General features: G+C 42.7%; 1 protein-coding gene across 7 annotated transcripts in view; it reads left to right on the top strand.

The window, feature by feature from the left end:
• Positions 1 to 22,358, top strand: part of pnpla6 (patatin-like phospholipase domain containing 6) — a 145,711-nt gene that overhangs the window by 74,007 nt on the left and 49,346 nt on the right. For all 7 annotated transcript variants that reach the window (XM_043694670.1, XM_043694672.1, XM_043694668.1 and 4 more), the window contains exons 18-23: positions 6,977 to 7,040; positions 9,101 to 9,269; positions 12,360 to 12,542; positions 12,766 to 12,884; positions 17,766 to 17,922; positions 20,532 to 20,648. In XM_043694670.1, coding sequence (XP_043550605.1) covers positions 6,977 to 7,040; positions 9,101 to 9,269; positions 12,360 to 12,542; positions 12,766 to 12,884; positions 17,766 to 17,922; positions 20,532 to 20,648 — 809 coding nt within the window. The remainder of the gene's footprint in view (positions 1 to 6,976; positions 7,041 to 9,100; positions 9,270 to 12,359; positions 12,543 to 12,765; positions 12,885 to 17,765; positions 17,923 to 20,531; positions 20,649 to 22,358) is intronic.

The following is a 22,358-nucleotide window of genomic DNA, read 5'->3' as shown; positions in this document are numbered from 1 at the left end:
GGAACTTTCTCAAATGCCTTACCAAAGTCCGTACAAACTACACTCAGTCCTTCCCTCAATAATCCTTGTCACCTCTTCAAAAGATTCGGTCAGGTTGGTGAGACATGACCTTCCCCATACAAAACCATGCTGCCTTCCCATTAACTAGTTCATTTTCCTCCAAGTGTGCATGTATCTTGTCCCTCAGTTTCTTCTCCAAGAGCTCCATTTTATAATTTCCTGGATTATCCCTGCTTCCTTTCTTAAACAAGGGAACAACATAGGTGTGGCTCCAGAGTACTGGAGCTTAGCCAATGGTCAAAGAGGATGTGAAGGTATTCCTTTAATCATCAAGGAATGTGAAGGTATTTCTTCCCTTGCATCTCACAGTACCCTGGGATCGATCCCATTTGGCCCTGAGGACTTATCTACCTTAATGTAATTTAGGATACCCAAAATTTCCTTCTTCCATAAGTGACATTCTCGAGAGTATTCACACACTCATCTCTGACCTCAACATCAGTCATGTTCTTCTCCTTGGTTAATACCGATACAAAGTATTCTTCAGGATCCCTCCCATTTCCTGTGACTCCACACATAATTTCCCTCCTTTATATTTGAGTGGGCCTACTGTTTCCCTTGCTACTCTATTTCTTCCAAGATATGCGTATAAAGCCTTAGGATTCTCCTTGACCCTTTTTACTAAAGACATATCATGGTCCCTTTTAGCCTTCCCAATTCCGTGTTTAAGTTTCTTCCTAATTTCTCTATGCTTCTCAAGGGCTTTACAAGTTTGTTGCTGCCTAGACCTCTTGTATGCTTCCTTTTTCCTTTTGACAAAGCTTACAATTCCCCTTGTTGTCCATGTTCCCGAATCCTGCAGTTCCTGTCCTTCTGTTTCGCAGGGACATGCATGTCCTGCATTTTAATAAACTGGTCTTTAAAAGCATCTCACGTGCCTGACCTAGGTTTGCCCTCAAATAACAGCTCCCCATCAACACTCCCCAGTTCCTGTTTGATTTAGGTGTAATTGGCCCTTGCCCAATGAAGCACCCTCACCCAAGGGCCACTCTTGTCCTTTTCCAAGACGACTCGAAATCTTATGGTGTTATGGTCACTAAGCCCAAAATGCTCTTCTACTGAAACCTTGGTGACCTGTCCAGGTTCATTCCCTAATACCAAGTCTATATTGTCAGCTGTGACTGGAAGTGTGTCCAGAAAATTTAAAACTATTACGGACACTTAGACCACTGGTGGTACAGCCACTGGATCTGCCAGTGGGAGGGGGCTCAATGCTACTTGGCCTCCCAGAGACAGAATTGGAAGATTGTGACCAAATGCTAAAACTCCCCAGGAGGAGCTACAAAAGAAAGGAACCTGCCTATATCCTCTGACTCCAACAGGGTGATTGTAACGAGGTTAGAATAGAATAAAATAGAATAGGGGTTCCTGGATTTGGGCGGTTAATCTGATCCAATCGGGGAGTCCTGGCTGACAGATAAGAACAGGAATGTCAGACATCCTGCTCACTCTGAGAACTGGCTGTGAGGAAGCTGGATCAGTGTCAATAACTCTCCACTTGGTGAATGGATACCACCTGCAAGTTCCCCTCCAAGGTATCATCCTGACTTTAAAAATATACTACTGTTCCTTCAGTGTCGCTGGATCAAAATATTGAAACTCCCTCCCTAATGGCATTGTGGGACTACAGACAGGAAATGGACTGCAGAAATTCAAGAAAGCAGCTCACGACCACATCCTCAGGGGCAATTAGGGACAGGCAATAAATGCTGGCCCAGCCAGTGAAATGCTAGTCTTATGAATGATTCAAAAAAGTGACTGCCACTGTGTTCTTAACCTAACTTGCCAGTTCATTTTTTTAAATAGCTGACCTTCCATACCCTTACATAAGTTTAAAATAATAAGTCTTGAATTCATTCTTCTTGAATTCAAATAGAATGTAATATCCACTCACATCATGATCATTATTCCCTCAGGGTGCCTTCACTCTAGTTGTTAAATGATCTTGATGTACAATACCAGATCGAATACAGCCAGCTGTCTCACTCCAGAATATGTTCTAAGAAACTATCCTAAAAACTCCTCATGAGGTGTTCACCTGGGCTACCTTGGTCCATCTTATTTCTCCAGTCTGTCTGGGTTTAAATGCAAACCCTGAGGGGTTAGTTAGCTCAGTTGGCTGAATGGCTGGTTTGTGATGCTATGTGAAATCTACAATGTAGGTTCAGTTCCCCTTATGTGAAGGATTCTTCCTCCTGAACTTTTCCCCTCATCTGAGATGTGGTAACGCTCAAGTTAAACCACCACAATCTTCTCTCTCTGAGAGCAATCCTGTGATCTTGTAAAACTCTGATGACTTTACCTTTGACATTATTTACCTTACTGTCGAGCTACTATTGGTGAGTGTGTGTACAACTCTCACAAGTGACATCTTGCTTTTATCATTTCTCGTCCCTACCTATACCACTTCTACATCCTTGTTGCCTGAATGTAGGTCATCCCCTCTCATGTTAATGCCATAATTAATTGAGAGCCACCTTTCTACCTTCTTCCCTTTTCTAAATGTCCTGTACCTTTCAATATTTGGGACCCAATTTGTCGTCCTACAGCCAACTGTCAGTTATTTGGGGGGTGATGTTGGAGGTCTATAGAATTGCAAACATTATGCCCTAGTTCAAAAAAAAAGGTTGTTAAAATAAGCTCAGCAGTTTCAGACCAGCTTGTTTAACTTTGGTTGGAATATTTTGAGAAGTAATTAAGCAGGACTAAATTAATAATCCTGTGGAAAACTGGGGGTTACTTCAGAATACCGAGCCTGAATTGTCTAATGGAGAGCCATATGTACTGGGGAACCTCGATTATCTGAAGGACATGGGCAGAGAGTATTTTGTTTGATTTAATTGAGTTCTGGATAATTGAATATCGGATAACATAGTTTAGCCAAGCATCGGGACCTTGCGATCTTGCCAGATAATCCAGTATTCGAAGCGGTAACAGTGTTGAGTGAAATGCTGTCACTGTGATGTACTTGGACGTTTGAAAGGCATCTGATACTATGCTATACAACAGACTTCAGAAAAGTTATAGCTCATGGAATAAAAAGGGATGCAGCAAGACGGATATATAATTAGCTGAGGGTTTGGCAGAGTAATATTCGGGCTGAGAAAGGTTTGTAGTAGAATTCCCCGAAGGTCAGTAATGGAACCTTTGCTTTATTTTATATATATATATGTGTGTGTGTATGTATATTCCTGATGAAGGGCTTATGGCCGACTCTCCTGCTTCTTGGATGCTGCCTGACCTGCTATGCTTTTCCAGTGACACAATTTTCAACTCTGATCTCCAGCATCTGTTGTCCTCATTTTCTCCATATAGATCTCAGTGTAGGGAACAATTTCAAAATTTGTGGTCAGTATGAAAATTGTGAGTATAGTAAACTGTGAGAAGGACAGTGTAGAACTTCAAGGGAACATTGATAAGTTGAATGAGTGGGCAGATAGGTGGTAAATGCAGTTTAATGCAGAGAATTGTGAGGTGATGTGCATGTTGGTACAAAGTACATGGAGAGACCATTGTAAAGTAAAGGGTACTACTCTAAGGAGTGTGTAAGAGCATAGAGACCTGGTATATATGTGCCTAAGTCGGTAAAGGTGGCAGGACAAGAAGAGGGCTGTTGATCAAGAATATGGTATTCTCGGCTTCATTAATAGCATAAAGTACAAAGGCAGGGAGTTTATGTTGAACTATATACAACACTTATAGGACCTCAGCTGAAGTATTGTGTACAGTTCTGAGTGCCACACCTTAAGAAGGATGTGAATGCATTGCAGAGAGTGCCGAAGTGATTGTCAAGAATGGTTCCAGGAATGTGAAACTTCAGTTATGAGGGTAGATTGAAGCAGTTGGGACTGTTTTCATTGGAGAGCATGGTTCCAGAGATGAGAAAAGATTGGAGATGTTTGGGATGTTTTCCTTTGAGGAGAGAAGGTTCAGAGGAGCTTTTGTTGAACTTTTCAAAATCATGAGTCTTGACAGAATGAATAGGGAGAAACTGTACCCTCTTATAAACAGATCAGGAAACTGTACCCTCTTATAAACAGATCAGGAAACTGTACCCTCTTATAAACAGATCAGGAATTGGAAGGTACGGTTTTAAAGTGTTTTGCAAAACAAGAAATTATGAGGTAAGAGAGGTTTTCCACATAGTGATTACTTAGGGTCTGGCATTCGCTGCCTGGAAATGTGGTTGAAGTATTCAAAAGGGCATTGGATGATTATTTCTACTTAAATAATGTGCAGGGTTATACGGAAATTGCACTAAGGCCAAAATGCTCAGAGATTTGGAGTAAATATGACAGGCCGAATGGCCTCTTCCTCCACCATAACTCTGGGATTTCAATTTCTGCTGTCAGCTCATCATCTGCTTTGTTTTGAATGCTCTATATATTCAGATACACAGTCTTCAGTTTTGTCATACAGTCCTACAGCATGGAGACAGGCCCTTTGGCTGACCAAAATGTCCATCCACAGTAACCCCACCTCCCTGCACTTGGCCCAACAGATCCAGCCAGTTCACCACAGTCCTTCAGGAAAGGGAATTCTGTTGCAACTGCTTGGCCTGAATTACACATGACCCCAGTCTCTCAGTGACTTAGCTAAATACCCGCTGAGGTGTTCCAATCAGCTATTCAGTTATAATTCAATCATGTCACAAAGGTCACGCACACACTCTTTGGGGAGCCCATCATACCCTTCCCTCCGAGGAGCAAGGCATGTTCAGCCCTTAAAAATAGGCCAAATTGGTTTTCTTTAAACATACTCACTGTGCATTAAGTGTCCTTTTATTATTTTACCCCTCCCATTGTAAGTTCCTCTCCCACCTTGAACAGATATCCTGAATCCTGGCACTGGGTGGGCAACATGGTTCTCTGGACTCTTGTTCTTTGTTGCAGAGAACACTGTCAGTCCCTTTCCACTCTCCTCTGCCACTATATTTCTTTTTGCTCCACCCACTTAATTGGCTTCCTGCACCACAGTACTTTGCTCAGTTAGCTCATCCTTCTGCATCTCATACTCTTTCATTTTGTTGGGAAGAGATTATCTCTTCCCTCTGGACCCACTGACTGTCTCAGCTGTAGTCATGATCCCCTGTACCTGACCACTGATTAAATCAGAATCCAATTCCAATGGGGTGTGACCACCTCCTGGTTCAAAATATCCAAGCAACTTTCCCTAATATGTTGGACTCTGATCAGACCAGCACCCAGGAGCTCTCTCAAGTTGTCACAACACTTGTGACGTGTCACAATCTTTAATGTGTTTTAATTATTCAGTTTACTTGATCCAATTATTTATAATCATTTTTTTAATATATTAATCATACCACTTCTTCCTGAACTGTTTTAAATCCAAATACTCATTAAGCAGCCAACTTCTTCCCTTAATGGAGGACCAATTACGACAGATTGAATACAAAAAGCAAAAAGGCATCTCCTTCAACTAACTACCTTATTCACACAACTCTCAGTACCCAGCTCAGTTGCACTCCACATTAATTTGCACTGAGATGCTATTGTTTATATGCTATTCTGTTAGCTCAGGCCTCAGGTTAAAGAAAAAAACAGATGAAGCCACTTTCCTGAATTAATTACCTTCAGCTGGTCTCAGGCAGAGAATTCTTGGGATTTTCAGCCTGGATGAAAATTAGTTTTGAAGAGAGTCAAAGACGTTAAATGATAACTATGAATAAAGTTAAATTTTTAGACCAAGCTTAAGATTTCCCAAACTCGTCCAACTCTCAGCACTCTAGTCAACCTTGCAAACAATCAACACGTTGCTCACGAGCTGCTGAGGTTCTGTGGTTTGTGCAGGAGGGATAAGAAAAGTGCATTCACCACAAATAAATTAATCCTCAAGATACATTCACCAAGTGGAAATTGTAAAGAAACTGGCAGGTCCAAATGTACAAAGCCAATTACATTAAAATAATGGCAGGTTTAAATGCAGAAGTGATTATCTGCCCCCTACTATCTTTGAATTCTATAACAAGCCAATAAATGTTCTCCAATTGAAACACCTTTCATCAGATTATAGAGAAATCAATATCAATGATATCTTTCGGGAGAGATTTTTTTTCTTTGTGTTCCATCCTTTAATCCCGGTTTTCTTTTTTCAGTGTTCTCTCTTCCCTGAAGTCTAGTTTCCCTTTAGAATCAGAGAGATGTACAGAAGAGAAACAGACCTTCCGCTCCAACTCGTCCATGCTGACCAGATATCCTAACCCAATCTACTTCTATTTACCAGCACTTGGCCCATAACCCTCTAAATTCTTCCTATTCATATACCCATCCAGATGCTTTTTAAATGTTGTAATTGTACCAGCCTCCACAACTTCCTCTGAAAATTCATTCCATACACACACCATCCTCTGTGTGAAAAAGTCCTTAGACCCTTGTAAATCTTTCCCCTCTCATCTTAATCCTGTGCCCCCTAGTTCTGGACTTGCCCACCCCAGGGAAAAGACCTTGACTATTCATCCTATCCATGCCCCTTATAATTTTATAAACCTCAACAAGGTCACCCTCAACCTCTGACCCTCCACAGTCAAACAATGGCTGAAGTGTATGAGGGTTCAGTGCCAGCGCTCTATTGAACTGTCATGCCATCACAGTCATGTTCAATCAGTTTTCACCCGATGCCCATGTCTATGTGGATTTCCCTCAGCAGCGATTGCTTCACATCTCCACTATGAGGCTGGTACTTCTCTGATTTGCTTTGATGCAGAAATGTTTTCTCGGCGACTGACCTCATTAGGACTTGGCCTGCTCCCAGGAACAAGGAGGGGATTGGGGAGTATTTCTGAGTCTTTTACCATCTGATCCACATGCTGCCTGGCTAGTGAATTGCTTTGACTGCTTACCCAGTGTGGTGTTGACGATGACAATAACTCTCAATGGCTGTCTTTGTAACTTGCTAGGGCCCACATTGCTGATGACCAGTGATATTATTCGGCAGCGTCTGGGTGCGTCAGCACTGGACAGGTAAGAATACTGACTAAGAATATCAATCATCTCAAACTGTATAGTATTCAATACTGTATTCCGCCTGAATTGCAGTTTATAACTGGGATGTTGCTGCTATCTGGTGATATGTGATTTTAGGGACAGATGATTTAAAGATGAATAATAATTAACTTTATTAAGTTATTAAAAGCAGGCATTTCCTGGCATAACTTTATCCACAATTTAGTTACATGCGTCAAACAAATCTGAACTGATTTCTCAAAGATCAATCAGATAGTTGTTTATCAATGGGGATTTAAGGGAGGTGATGGCTTAATGGTTATGACACCTGGTCAGTAATATAAAGCTCTCGGCTGATGTTCTGGAGACATTGATTTGAGTCCCACTGTGGCACATGGTGATTTGAGTCCCACTGTGGCACATGGTGATTTGAGTCCCACTGTGGCACATGGTGATTTAAGTCCCACTGTGGCACATGGTGGTTTGAGTCCCACTGTGGCACATGGTGAAAGTTGAATTCTGTACAAAAAAGAATTCTACAATTAAGAGCTGATTCAATGGTAACCGTGTAACCCTGTCACTGTTGTTGTAAATATCCACTTAATTCACTACTGTCCTTCCCTCATCGGGCCTATATGTGGCTCCAGACCCACAATAATTTGGCTCACTCTTAACTGCTGACTGAAATGACCTAGAGACCCAATCAGTTCATTTGTAGCATTGATGGGCAAAAAACTGCTGGCCTTGCCAGTGATCCCAGACAAGACTAAATAAAATAATGAAGTCTTGGCAAAGTTCAGATCGTGTGTAGTCCTCCTCACAGGCAGGTTTCTCCTGGGGATGTTTGAAGTTTCATGAGAAATGAAGGTGGTGATGGTACTGGGTACCTTGACAGGGAATAGTTCCTTTTATTTTAATTATAACCATCTTGGAGCATCGTTTGAGAATGAAACAAAACCTGTCCAGTGTCATACAGTGCAGAGTGCTTCCTTTTACCTACAGTGTCACTCCGTACGCCTGATGCTCAGGATGTACTGTGACCACCCTTGTATCTTTAAGATGATCTCTCATGTGAATTAGGAAGTAGGGAGTTTTTCATGTCTTTAATTTAGCCTGGGAACTGTACCTTCATACGTGTACTGGATGGACATGCAATTAAATCTGAACTACTTCAGCATCTACTTATTTTCAGCCAAAGGCCAAAATTATGTTTTAAATTCATGAGGCTCCTTTCTTCTTGCCCAAAGCAGATGGGTGAGATGTTAATGCACAGTTTGGGAGCAGGAGGAGATGGGAAACAAGCTGCTGTTTTGTGCCATCTGCTTCTACTGACACTCTGTTAATATTACTAATATTGCTGTCACAGCTCAAAAATAACTCCAGGCATCATGCAATTTTGAGAAGACAAGCCTATAAATTTACAGTATAGTTCAAGCATACTCAAATGCTGTCCGCACCTGCCATTTTGCTTTGTTGGAATATTTGTGGGAAAGACATCCATACATTATTGGAAACTTTTGATGCTCCAAGCAGTATTCTATGCAAAAATACCACTGAAACACCCATTGTGTTGTTGCAATAAACAATGCATAATAACTCGCATTAGTTACATGTGCTTGTGGTAGAGTCCCTACCTCTTAGACCAGAATGGTTCAAGTCCCACCTGCCCCTGGAGGTGGGTAATAATGCATCCAAAGAGGTTGATTAAAAATATCTAGCATTGTTTGTTCAAGAAACCCATTGCCTAGCCCACCCCTGGTCATCCCCCACTGAACTGTGAGAGTCATTGCCAGTGTAAATGAAATGAATTAACATCTGTTAAGTTTTCCATGTTTGTTTAACCATCAGAATGGTTTGCAGTGCCTGAATGTAGCTGTCCTGATCTAGTTTAGTTTGCTACCCATTGGAGGCAGTGGCCTTCGCAGGAGAATGTTGCTTATTCCAACTTGGTTCAATGCTGACTGCTTTCATGTTCGAGAGTTGTCTTCCCATTGACGTTGACAGTTGTCACGTAGAGTAGACTAGCTACATAGGCTGCTTTGTGGGCAAACAGTCAGTGTTTTGATCCCCTTTTTCAGCATCCATGAATACCGTCTGTCAGGCTGGCTGGCCCAGCAAGAGGATATCCACCGCATTGTGTTGTACCAGACTGACTACGGCATGACACCTTGGACCCAACGCTGCATTCGGCAGGCTGACTGCATCCTCATCATCGGACTCGGAGACCAAGAGCCCACCTTGGGAGAGGTAGCATGAGACCCTGCATAGCATTTCTGGCTCATTCCCTGTAACCTACTGTGTAAATTGGTTGATAGATTGAGTTGTTGGCAGCAACCTGATGTCACTGATGAAAACCCACTGGCTGTGATAACTAGGGAAAGGTAAGGGAGCAGAGTAATAGAAAAGTAAATCTATACAGCCGCAGAAAGATAGGAAAGAAATTGTCCCAGCCACTTGGGGAATAGAACTTAGGATATTTGAATTCCTTGAATTGTGTCTATTTCTAGAAAGTTTTAACTATATTCAGGAAGTTTTACATATTTGGCCTAGAAGGGATTTTAATTAAAGGTATATTACAATAAATGAGATAACACCCTTTGAGAAATCCTCTCCTCATCTTCAACATAGACATAGAGCAGTATAGCACAGTACAGGCCCTTCAGCCCTCGATGTTGTGCCAGCCTTTTATTCTACTCTAAGATCAGACTAACCTACATATCGTTCATCTTACTATCATCCATGTGCCTATCCAAGAGTCACTTAAATGTCCCTAATGTGCATTCCACGCACCCACCACTCTGTGTAATAATCCACCTCTGACATCTCCTCTGAACGTTCCTCCAAGTCCCTTAAAATTGTGTCCCCTCGTGATAGATGTTTCTGCCCTGGGAAAAAGTCTCTGGCTATTCACTCTATTTATGCCTCTCATCATCTTAATTTTTGATTAATGTTTTGCAATCTTTCATTGCCCATCTGAGGGGACAGGCAGGGCCTCAGTTTAATGTGTTAGTCAATGGTGTAGCATTTCCTCTGTACCACTGTATTTCCATGATGACACATCATAGAATCGTAGAATCCCCACAGTGTGGAAGCAAGCCATTCAGTCCATGAAGTCCATACCGACCCACCGAGACCGTATCCTTGTAGTCCTGTCTTACCCATGGCTAACCTAACTCGTCTGAAATCCCTGAACACTGTGGGTAATTTAGCACGGCCAATCCACCCTACATGCACACCTTTAGACTGTGGGAGGAAATCGGAGCACCCAGAGGAAGAGCCAGGGAGCATGTCTGTGTGGAGTTTTCACAGTCACCTGAGGTTGGAATTGAGGTCCCTGGCGCTATGAGGCAGCAGTGCTAACCACTGAGCCACCGTGCCACCATCTGCAACTAGTGTTTTTTGCTGGAAGGTAGCACTTTGAGCAAACCATTGAGTTCTGTGTTGGAATTGCACACAATGCAAAGCTAGCCCATGCTGTGTCACAATTCAAGGGAATGAATAATTGAAGTTGTTCACTTGATATGTTTGTATAACCAACTTTTGCTTTCTATCGTCTTGCTTCTGGGAGCCTGAAATGGAGAAATGCAGGGGTATGGAGGCGCAATGATAACGTCCCTAACCATTGGATAAACACATGAATGAAAATGGAATAGTGTAGGATAGATAGGCTTCAGATTGACTCCACAGGTCAGCACAACATCGAGGGCCGAAGGGCCTGTACTGCACTGTAATGTTTTAAGTTCTGTAACCCAGAGGCTCGAGGCTAATCCTTTGGTCCGTGGGTTCAAATCCCACCATGGTAGTTGGTGAAAATTAAATTGATTAATACAATGTGGAATACAAAATTAGTCTTAGTATTGGTGGACATGCTGACCATCATTGATTGGAGCAGAAAAATCCATCTGATTGGTTAAAGTCCTTTCAGAGGAGAAAATCTGCCATCCTCACTTACATATGATTCCAGATTCACTGCAGGTTGGCTGTTAACTGCCCCACTGAATATGATGGAGTAAACCACTCAGTTAAGGATGAAAAACAGTTGTTGGCCCTTACCAGTGACTCCCACCTTACGTGAAAGAATTTTAATTTAAGGAGCAACACATTCACATTAATAAGGAGAAAAGATAAAGGATCCTTTCAGATGTGGCATTTATTTTTAAGACGTGTTCCGCTTTTTCTGTTAAAACAAACTTTATAAGGCAATAATGATGCACTTGCTTGGAAATTTTGAGAATGATGTATATTTGTTCCCATCCCCGAGTGCTAGATGGCTAAATGTCAAGATTACAGCAATTTAAGTAAAATCTGTTCTCTGACCTGAGAATGGGATTTTCCTGCTGGTCCCTGGATACTGTAGCACAGGCAGTGCTTTTGTCTCCCACTGGAGATTTCCTAGGACCATGCAATGGGTGAGGAACTTCCCTTCTGTGAGGTGACTGGGGAAGCTGGGCTCATTCTTCTGAAGGTCAGGAAGGTGAAAACGGATGTCACCGAAGTGTTCAAAATCTTGAAAAATTCAGAAATCAAGTCATATTATTCTGAGTTGTCACAAAATTTAAAGATGTTATTCAAGTGCACAGAGTTCCCCAAATTGACCTTCAGACCCAGGTTGACAGGAACTACAAACTAAGATTTTACACTTGACAAAAATTGCTGTTTATTACAAATAACTAGATTCTAGCTACAGGTAAACAATTCTGAATGCCGACAAATATGTCTCTACTGGCTAAAGCGCTCATCCCTTCGTACGATTCATAGCCTTGTATGCCTTACCATTGCAAGTGCACATCTAAATACTACTTAAACGTTATGAGGGTTTCTACCTCGACCACCTTCCAAGCAGTGATAACAAAAAATGCTGAAAGTCACAGTACTTCAGGCAGCAGCCGTGCAGAGAGAGACAGCTAACGTTGAGAATCTAGAAGACTCTCTTTTTGGAGCTGAAGTGTGGAGGGGGCCAGCATTTATACAGCAGTGGATCAGCACCCCTTTGCCCCTCGTGCCCCCCACCACCCCCTCTCCCCAATATAGCATAAATGCTGTCTCCTCTACACTTCACATCGGCTCTGATGAAGACTCATCTCGACTCAAAACTCAACGTTACTCCTACCTTGCGTGCACTGTCAGGTAACTTTCCTGAAGTACAGCAATCCTTTCCACAATCCTTGGTTTTTAAAACAGTCTTTTTTCCCTTTTCAGTCCACAATTGAAAATACAGAAAAATATAAAGAGGCAACCTTTACATTTGTGCTGTCCATCCATGCCCCTCTCACATGGAGTATGTGTCTACACAGCTAGTATTTCTTGGTTATATGTCTCTGCACTCCATCTCTGCAGCTGGAACAGATGTTAGAGAACACAGCTGTCCGGGCACTGAAGCAACTCATCCTTCTACATAAGGAAGATGGTCCCAGTCCTTCCCGGACCGTGGAGTGGCTGAACATGAGGAGCTGGTGTTCAGGACATTTTCACATCAAGTGTCCTCGCAGGATCTTCTCTCGTCGGAGCCTCCAAAAATTGGTAACTGGGCATGGGCTATCTGACCACCGGTGGCTGCAGGAGTGCAGATCTGTGAGGCGAGGTGGGAAAATTGGAATAACTAATTTACTGTGGGTAGCTTGCTGGGAATGCATGCTTTGGCAATGAGGCAGTAAGGGTCTGGAGCAAGCAATGTTAAGTGAGGTAGAAGAAAGTTGTCTTGGAAGTTGAGAAGGACAAGGAGTAATTATCATTCTTCTTTCAGAGGGAGATGTATGAAAAACTATTTGAGAAAACAGCAGATCGACACAGTGACTTTTCTCGACTGGCTCGAATCCTCACAGGAAACACGATCGCACTGGTCTTAGGAGGGGGTGGAGCCAGGTAACTAAAGTTTAACTACTAGTTGAGATGTTGTTAATAATGAGGAGCAGCAGTCGGAGTGGGCTGCAAAACACTTTTTTTTAGTTGACGCACATTCCTCCTCCGCCCGCCACCAACCCTCCATGTTTAAGTGGTGTATGTACGTTCCATGCTGTTTCGGAATGTCACTGATGCACAAACTATCTTTCTCGATTCTATGGAAGCACATTTGTCAAGGATTTACTTGGGATGTCCAGGGTGTTCACTTATTAAAAATGGTCAGAAGTCCTGATGGAAAAGCAGAGTTATAAAGCTCAGATTCCCATTGATCTTATAGATTTGCAATGTCCCTCAAGCTATCTTGCCTAGAATTCAGGCTGAATCTTTTGCCACTCCCAGAATGTGTCCGTCAGTGTTTGACCCCATAAATGGCCTGTTCTTTCTCCTCAGAGGAGAAAGTGAGGACTGCAGATGCTGGAGATCAGAGCTGAAAATGTGTTGCTGGAACAGCGCAGCAGGTCAGGCAGCATCCAGGGAACAGGAGAATCGACGTTTCGGGCATAAGCCCTTCAAGGGCCCTTGAAGGGCTTATGCCCGAAACGTCGATTCTCCTGTTCCCTGGATGCTGCCTGACCTGCTGCGCTGTTCTTTCTCCCCCTCTCACGTTCCCATGTGTGAAGAGTTCTCTACTCCCCAACCAAGCCTGGCCTAATCTGTGTGATAGTTTTTGGTAAAGATCCTTGGGTCAAGAGTGTGGTGCTGGAAAAGCACAGCTGTTCAGCCAGCATCCAAGGAGCAGGAGAATCGATGTTTCTGGCATAAGCCCTTCATTAAATGGCCCTGGCCCAGTGTCCTTTTAACAGTCTGCAGCTTAACAGTGTTTTGCATTTGAAGGGTTGGATCAGGCTGAACTGCTGTTGTTGCACTGGTGTTGATGTCAGTGTAGATGTAGTGCTAAGGAACCTATGCAGCTCAGTTCTGATGTGGGCTTGAAAGCCACAGCAGTTTCTGACAGTCTCCATGGAAGCCAATACCTTTTAAAGAGACATTTTACCTTCAAATTTAACTGAAAGAATAACATAACACTGCAGACTTCACATTTAACTTTACTGTGACAAATTACTAAAAGCATTAACTCACTGTTTTCATTTGTATGGGGTATAATAATACTTCAAACTGTCATGGTTATGGGTATGTTTGCAGATGTTTCATCCCTTGTCGAGGCGACATCTTCAGTGCTTTGGAACCTCCTGTGAAGCGCTGCTGTACTGTCCCTTCTGAAATTTATTTGGTTGTGTTCCTGCTACTTCTGGTTGTCAGATCCAGTTGCTCGTTGTAGTGGCCCACATAGTGGACCTAGGTCGATGTGTTTGTTGATGGAGTCCATGTCTGAGTACCATACTTCTAGGAATTCTCTGGCTGTCCTACGATTGTTGTGTTGTCCCAGGATTCCATGCAAAGACTACACAAAACACAATATAGGACAAACAGGCAGACAACTAGCAATCCGCATCCACAAACACCAACTAGACACTAAACACCACGACCAGCTGTCCCTAGTAGCCACACACACACACACACATGACAAGGATCACAAATTCGACTGGGACAACACAACAATCATAGGTCGAGTTAAATATAGGATAGCCAGAGAATTTCTAGAAACGTGGCACTCATCCACAGACTCCATCAGCAAGCACATTGACCTAGACCCAATATACCGACCACTACAATAACCAACTGGAACTAGGAACCAGAACCAGCAGGAACAGAACCAAATCAATTCCAGAAGCACAGTACTCTAATCTAATCACATACACACACACACACACACACACACACACACACATACACACACATATACATACACACACATATACATACACACACACCAAGGATCACAAATTCAACTGGGACAACACAATGATCATAGGACAAGCTGAATAGAGGACAGCCGGAGAATTTCTATAAACATGGCACTCTTCCACAGATTCCATCAACAAATACCTAGACTGAGATCCAAAACCGGTCACTACAACGAGCAACTGGAAGCAGCAGCAACGGAACCAAATAAATTCCAGAAGGGACAGTACAGCAGCACTTCACAGGAGGCTCCACAGCACTGAAGACGTCACCCAGACAGGGCTGAAATATCTGCAAATCAACTTCCCAGCTCAGTGAACATACCCACAACCAAACCCGAGCTGCAAACCCTGAATACTTTAAACAAGTGGATAGTAGCCTTTTACTTATCACTCATTGTAACCTTGATGAAGTTATAGTTATCGAAAACAGTTCAGAGCTGCTTCCATCTTTTATTGGGCTGCTTCTTTTGTCACTTCCCAGCGGGTCACTTCAAATCCCAGGAATAGCGCTCACTGTGAGGATTGCACTGCAAACTACTTCCTCTGGCTTCAAACTGGGCAAATCTTCAACCTCAAACCTGTCAAACACTCAGTCTTACATCTGAGTGTGAGATCCACCTGCCTTTTGGACAGTTAACATTTTGTTTGCCTAAAGCGCAGGCCTGGTTGGTACAGTCTCTTGCTCTCGACATTTCAGATGGCTCCAGACCACATTAGGTATACCAAGAGCAGCTGTCCATCTGTGATATTCAAAGAGACCTGGGTGTTCAGCTGCATAGATCTTTAAAATGTCACAAACAGGCCCAGAAAACAGCCAAGAATGCTAATTGAATACTAGCCTTCATGTCTGAAGGACTGATGTACAGAAGTTATTCTGCAGTTATGCAAAATCCTAGTTAGACCCCACTTAAAGTCCAGATCTGGGTAGTGCACCTTAGGAGAGATATATTGGCCTTGGAGGGATTTTTCCCAGACTGATATCTGGAATTCAGGAGTTAAGTCATGAGGACAGATCATATAAATGAGGCCTTTTTTTGTCTAGGATTTAGAAGGTTAAGGGCTGATCTGATCGACGTTTCAAGACTGTGCACAGTTCTAGTTGCCATAGGATTTCCTGGGATTGGAGGGTTTAAGTTATAAGGAGATGCTGAATAAGCTGGGAATGTTTTCACTGAAGTTTAAAAGGCTGAGGGGTGACCTTTGTAAAGGTTTGCAGAATCATGGAGGGCATATACAGAGGGTGGTTCATGTATGGAATGAACTGCCAGAGGAGGTGGTAGATGCAACATTTAGAGGACAGTTGGACAAGTAGATGAACAGGAAATGTTTTTAGGGATATGGGCCAAATGGGCTAGTTTAGTTTGGGAAACCTGGTCGACATGGATGATTTGAACCTCTATCACTCTATATTAACAGGAAAAGATAGGATAAATAAAGATAAACTATTTTCGCTGGTTGGAAACTCTAGAATTAGGGGCATAGTCTTAGAATGTGGGCAGCATCATTCAGGAGAGATGTTAGGAAGCATTTCTGTACACAAATGGTGGACGAGATTTGGAATTCTCCTCCACTAATGGCTGTAGATGCTGGATCGGTTGTTATCTTTAAATCTGAGATTTATTGTTAAAGAAAAGTATTTAGGGATAAGAGTCAAATGGAGGTGTATGGAGTCTGGTCATAGATCAGCGATGATCTAATTGAGTGGCAGAACACGCTCAGGGGGCTGGATAGCCTATTCCTGTTCCTATGTTTCCTATATTACTGGGTTAAATGTAAGCTCGTAACCTAGTGTCAAAATGGTTTCCTCTGTCCTCCTCATCGTGGCAATGGAAATGCATGCTATTTTTATCTTAAAAGTAAAATTAATTAGTTATTCTACATCCCAACTTCCTTTCATCATAGAAGTAAAGGGATAGTTTGCACAACTGTTTAGTAATTGATTTATATTATAGTTTTCCAGGACTTTGGGAGACTTGTGGTTTACTCATGATGGGGTCAAATCATACTCTCACGTTTTATTTTCATTTTATTCTAGATATATTCTAATTAATGTGTTTAGAAATGTTATGACATGCCTCTGGAGCCAATAAGAATAGAACCGGGGCTTTCTGGCTCGGGGAAGGGACACTATCACAAGATGGCTCAACAGTACTGTCATTTTTTTTTTGTTATTTAATGTATATCGTACTGTCCTTGTCCCCAAACCCAAAAATCTTGCACCTGGCCCCTCAATAAAGCAATGTGAATCTTCCTCTGATCTCTAATAATTAAACTAACCATACTCACTGTCAGACAGATTCCTGCACAGGCCATCTTATCGTTATTGTCTTCGCTGCATTCAAAGATACAGTCCCAAAATTTGACAATCTTTTAAACCAGAAAATACAATCCTGAACAATCTTAATCATCTAAAGCTCAATTGTAGCATTGACAGACAAGGAACTCCCACACCCTCTGAACTTTGTTGCTAGAATTTTAATTATAGCATTATTATAGCTGACCGTTCTGTCCTGTACCACTAATAATGGGTCAGGAGTCAGTCAGGTTCCAGATTCCAGTCAGCGCTGCTCACTGTCTGGTATGGGACACTGGAAAAGCAGAACTCTTCTTCCAACCAGAGGAAAATCATAACGGACTTTTGCTGAAAGTGATCTCGGGGTCACTGCAGGACTGTACAGGTGAAGACAGAATCAAACTTGGCTTTTTGTTGCTACCTGATGTCAATACCTCTTGTTGCATCTCACATCGAGTGCTGTTTGTGCAGACGTGCAGCAGAGGACAGGATGAAGCTGGGCTCCCAAAAACAACCAGACTGCAGCAATGTTTCTGAATTCTTGTGTGTGAGAGGTTGTATTTTGGAAGCGTGAGTGGTGATTGTAACAGTGCTATCTCCATCCAAACCTGCACTCCCCTGCTTTCTCTTACCCTTCCTCTTTCACCTCACCTTCTCTTCGTTCCGACATCTAACCCATCTTCATTATCACCCTGCCCTTCCCTCTTTTCTCTCCTGCCCTCTTCTTGTTGTTGACCCTCTCAGGGGATGTTCACATGTCGGTGTAATGAAGGCCATGGAGGAGATTGGAATCCCGGTCGATATTGTCGGAGGAACCTCTATTGGGTCATTTATTGGGGCATTATATGCTGAGGAGCGGAGTGCAGTGAGGACGAAGCAGAGAGCAAGAGAGTGGGCAAACGTAAGTCTTTTTCTAGCTTTTTCATTTCTTTATCTTCCACAAAACTGATCCAGAAACATGAGAACACCTGGCACAATCTCAGGATCCTCCTGAGCTCCAACATCCATTTTCATTTGGTCATCCATTTGACCTGTTCTGAAACATGAATGTCTCTGTTTCAAACATCATCTCCAATTGTGTATTCTACAGCCTCTGATTTTAAATAATGAAGTTTCTCCTACTCTGCCTGAAATATTTTTCATTTACTCTCCCTTGTTCCTGACCTCTCAGCCACTGGGAATAGTCCGTCTCACTTCTGAAGAATGTTATATATCTATGAGATCACTCATTCTAACAAAGAGAGCTTCATATTTTCTAGTCACCCTTTATTTGCATTTCCAAATAACAGGGGAATCTGGTCATTTTTAAACAGAATTGTTTCAGCTTAACATGAATTTTTTTAAAAAGGATGGATTCAGCCAGAGTTCAAAACTCATCACCATGGGCCATAGTTTAGCTTTCTCGCTGTCAGATCATCCTCATCAATTCTCATAGAATCACAGAACCCCTACAGTGTGGAAACAGGCCATTTGACCCAACAGGTCCACTCCAGTCCTCCGAAGAATAACCCACCCACACCCATTCCCCTACCCTATTACTCTACATTTACCCCTGACTAATGCATCTAACTTACACATCCCTGAACACTACAGGCAATTTAGCATGGCCAATTCACCTGACCTGCACATCTTTGGACTGTGGGAGGAAACCGGAGCACCCGGAGAAAGCCCACGCAGACAAGGGGAGAATGTGCAAACTCCACACAGACAGTAGCCCGAGGCGGAAATCAAACATGGGTCCCTGGCGCTGTGAGGCAGCAGTGCTGACCACTGAGCCACTGTGCCACCAATTCTCTGCCCAAAGTCATGGTGGACTAACAGTCACAACAGGCAGGGCAAGGAGGCAGGTCCTGAATCTGCCAGATCCAGAACAAAAATCAAACCCTAAGGTATTGGCACTGATCTGCAGCACACTGGCCATTCAGCAAACTGTCCCTCACGCCAAGAGTTTGAGTTATTGTGGCACTTTCACATACACATTCTAATCTGGAGCCTTACATAGTGGTAGTAGAGACACCAATGTCTCCCATCATATGTCTGACCAGGAAACTCTGCCGATCTTACCACCTACCCCCCGTGATGTGTTGGGAGGATTTGCAAACTGATATTCCACTTGTTTAACCGAATTAATACACCACCTTCCATGATTGTCAGGTCCCAGAGTGGGACTTGAACTTGAAGCTTCTTGCTCCAAGACAGAGTCTGTGCCCCACAGTGCCACAGAAATGCCCTGTTGTAGAATATTAAAGGAAAAGGAGCCCATTTATAGTTGAAATGACCTAATGTGTTGTCCTTGGTGGCTATCCATCCTGAGCAGTCAAAGGTGAAGCATATAGTTAACAAAAGACAGATTTGCATTTCCATTGCACGTTTTGTGATCTTAGAATGACCCTAAGTGCTTTACAGTCTGCTAAATACTTCTTGAAATGCAGTCAGTATTAATGTAAGAAAAACGTTTGTGCAAAATTATGACCTGCATAAATAGCACGACGATGACCAAAACTGTTTTCTCATTTTGGTTGCATAACTATTGGCCAGCAAACGCAGGGAAGCTCTCTGCTCTTGTAGGGTCCTTCATGTCCACCCAAGAGAGTCGACAGGGTTTTGATTTAACCTCTGATCTGAGAGACAGTATTCCTGCCAACTAGAGCTGCTCGCACAGATTCCGGATGCAGTTTCTGCAGTAGAACTTCAAGCCCATGTCAGAGGCAAGGGTGCTCTGCCCTTGGCTTCAACTGATGGGTGATGGGATGTCACGTTGAGGCTGTACAGGGCATTGGTTAGGCCACTTTAAAATTCTGCATTCAGTTCTGGTTTCCTTCTATGGGAAAGATGTGTTAAACTTGAAAGGGTTCAGAAAAGATTTACAAGGATGTTGCCAGGTTGGAGTGCTTGAGCTACAGGGAGAGGCTGAACAGGCTGGGGCTGTTTTCCCTGGAGCATCAGAGGCTGAGGGGTGACCTTACAGAGGTTTATAAAATCATGAGCATGGATAGTGTAAATAGACACAGTCTTTTCCCAAGGATGGGGGAGTCCAAAACAAGGCAGCATATGTTTAAGGTGAGTGGGGAAAGATATAAAAGGGACCTAAAGGGCAACTTTTGCATGCAGAGGATGGTGTGTGTATGGAATGAGCTGCCAGAGGAAGTGGTAGAGGCTGGTACAATTACAGCATTTAAAAGGCATCTGGATGGGTATAGAAACAGGAAGGGTTTAGAGGAATATGGGCCAAATGCTGGTCAAATGGGACTAGATTAGGTTAGGATTTATCTGGTCAGCATGGACAATTTGGACCAAAGGGTCTGTTTCTATGCTGTACTCTTTAATATCCATCATCCAGCACAAACAGGGAACGACCTATCAGCCCGAACAAATGAATATTTGTTGTAGTTTTTGAGTATCCTGGATACATACCTACTGGTCAATACTCAATGAGGAAAGTATTTGCATGTTTAGCCAAGGCGTTCATAGATACAACTAAGAATATTCGCATCTTTCTGTCTTCCATAGGCAATGAACTCTGTCTTCAAAACCGTCTTAGACCTGACCTACCCCATCACCTCTATGCTGTCGGGTTCTGCCTTTAACACAAGCATTGCTGATGTATTTGAGGACAAACAAATTGAGGTAAGCTTTAAAAAAAAAACAGCTGTTACACAAACCTTGACAGAACTGATTAATCATCCCACTGGACTGCACCTTCACCCTTGTAAACCACTCCAAATATTTCTTGATATTGAATGCCTATTAGGGGCTAGGGGACATGGTTTAAAAATAGGTCGATCCTATATAAAGCAGAAATGTTTGGTCTGAAGAATTCTCTTGCCGAGAGAGTTGTTGGAGGCAGAGTCATTCGAAGAGTGAATTAGATTGATAATTGATTTGTAGAGGACTCTTAGTGTACGGGAGACGAGAGTCAGTTTGAGACCACAGTCTGAGCTAGTCTGATCTTATCAAATGGTACAGCAGGTGCGTAGGGCCTATTCCTGCTTCCAGTTCTCATGAGAAGACTACTGTGCTGTTGGCTTCATATTAATGAGTTGTACAAGTTCATTAGCAGAGCAGCATCTATGACGTTAGACATTTGAGCCAAGTTGTGTCTTTGTAATGGTAGCAATTTGTACTGGTAACCGTTTGCAGCTGGAATTAGCACGTTCATCACTTAGCCTTCTCATCTATAGTGTTTCACATCAGGTCCCTATGTATCAGGAACCATCAAATTAAACAGTAAGGAGAAGGCCAATTGGCCCAATATGCTTGAGCCAATGGTTGGACCAAGCTATCCAATCATTCCCCTTCCCTGCACTTTTTTGATAGTTCAGCAATTTTTACCCGCCTGCAAACATTTAACCAGTTTGCTTTTTGGAAGTTGCTATTAAATCTGTTTCTACCATCCTCTCAGGCAGTGCATTGCAGATCATCATAACTTGCTGCACAAAAGAAACACATTCTCCGATCTTCTCTCATGTTGCTTTCACAATCTATGTTGCACCATTCCATTGTGTGGACACTAACTCTCACCTCCCATCATTAACGTGTAGATTAGAAACACTGAGCTCGACAGTGATCTCCAGTATACAGTATTTTGTGATAAATATTTATGGCATATTCATAATACGAAACTTGGATTTTAATGTGGAAGAAAGGTAAAGGTTTGATTTTTTAATTCTGTGAAGCTGAGTTTTTGGTGTAAGGATCAGATACTACTTACTTATTGAGGGCAGACAGCCATGATAATACCCCACAGATATCAACTCGCTCCACCACTAACACTCAGTAGTATCAGTATGCACCATCTACAAGATGCACTGCAGAAATCATCAAAGATCTTTCGACTGCACCTTCCAAACCCACAACCACTACCATCTAGAAGGGCCTTGCCTTACAAGGCCTTTTATGCATATGTGAGAAACATGAGAATGATGAGAACGAGGGTAGGTCTGATCAAGGACAGTAGTGGGCAACTGTGTATTGAGTCGGAAGAGATAGAGAGGTCTTGAATGAGTACTTTTCTTCAGTATTTACAAACGAGAGGGACCGTATTGTTGAAGAGGAGAGTGTGAAACGGACTGGTAAGCTAGAGGAGATACTTGTTAGGAAGGAAGATGTGTTGGGCATTTTGAACAACTTGAGGATAGACAAGTCCCCTGGGCCTGACGGGATATATCCTAGGATTATGTGATAAGCAAGAGAGGAAATTGCAGAACCGTTGGCAATGATCTTTTCGTCTTCACTGTCAATGGGGGTGGTGCCAGGGGACTGGAGAGTGGTGAATGTTGTGCCCCGGTTCAAAAAAGGGAATAGGGATAACCCCGGGAATTACAGACCAGTTAGTCT

This window comes from Chiloscyllium plagiosum, chromosome 8 (genome assembly GCF_004010195.1).
Source record: "Chiloscyllium plagiosum isolate BGI_BamShark_2017 chromosome 8, ASM401019v2, whole genome shotgun sequence".
In the NCBI taxonomy this organism is placed as follows: Eukaryota; Metazoa; Chordata; class Chondrichthyes; order Orectolobiformes; family Hemiscylliidae; genus Chiloscyllium; species Chiloscyllium plagiosum.
Note: the sequence above shows the minus strand (reverse complement) of the source record. Positions and strands in the feature narration are given on the sequence as shown.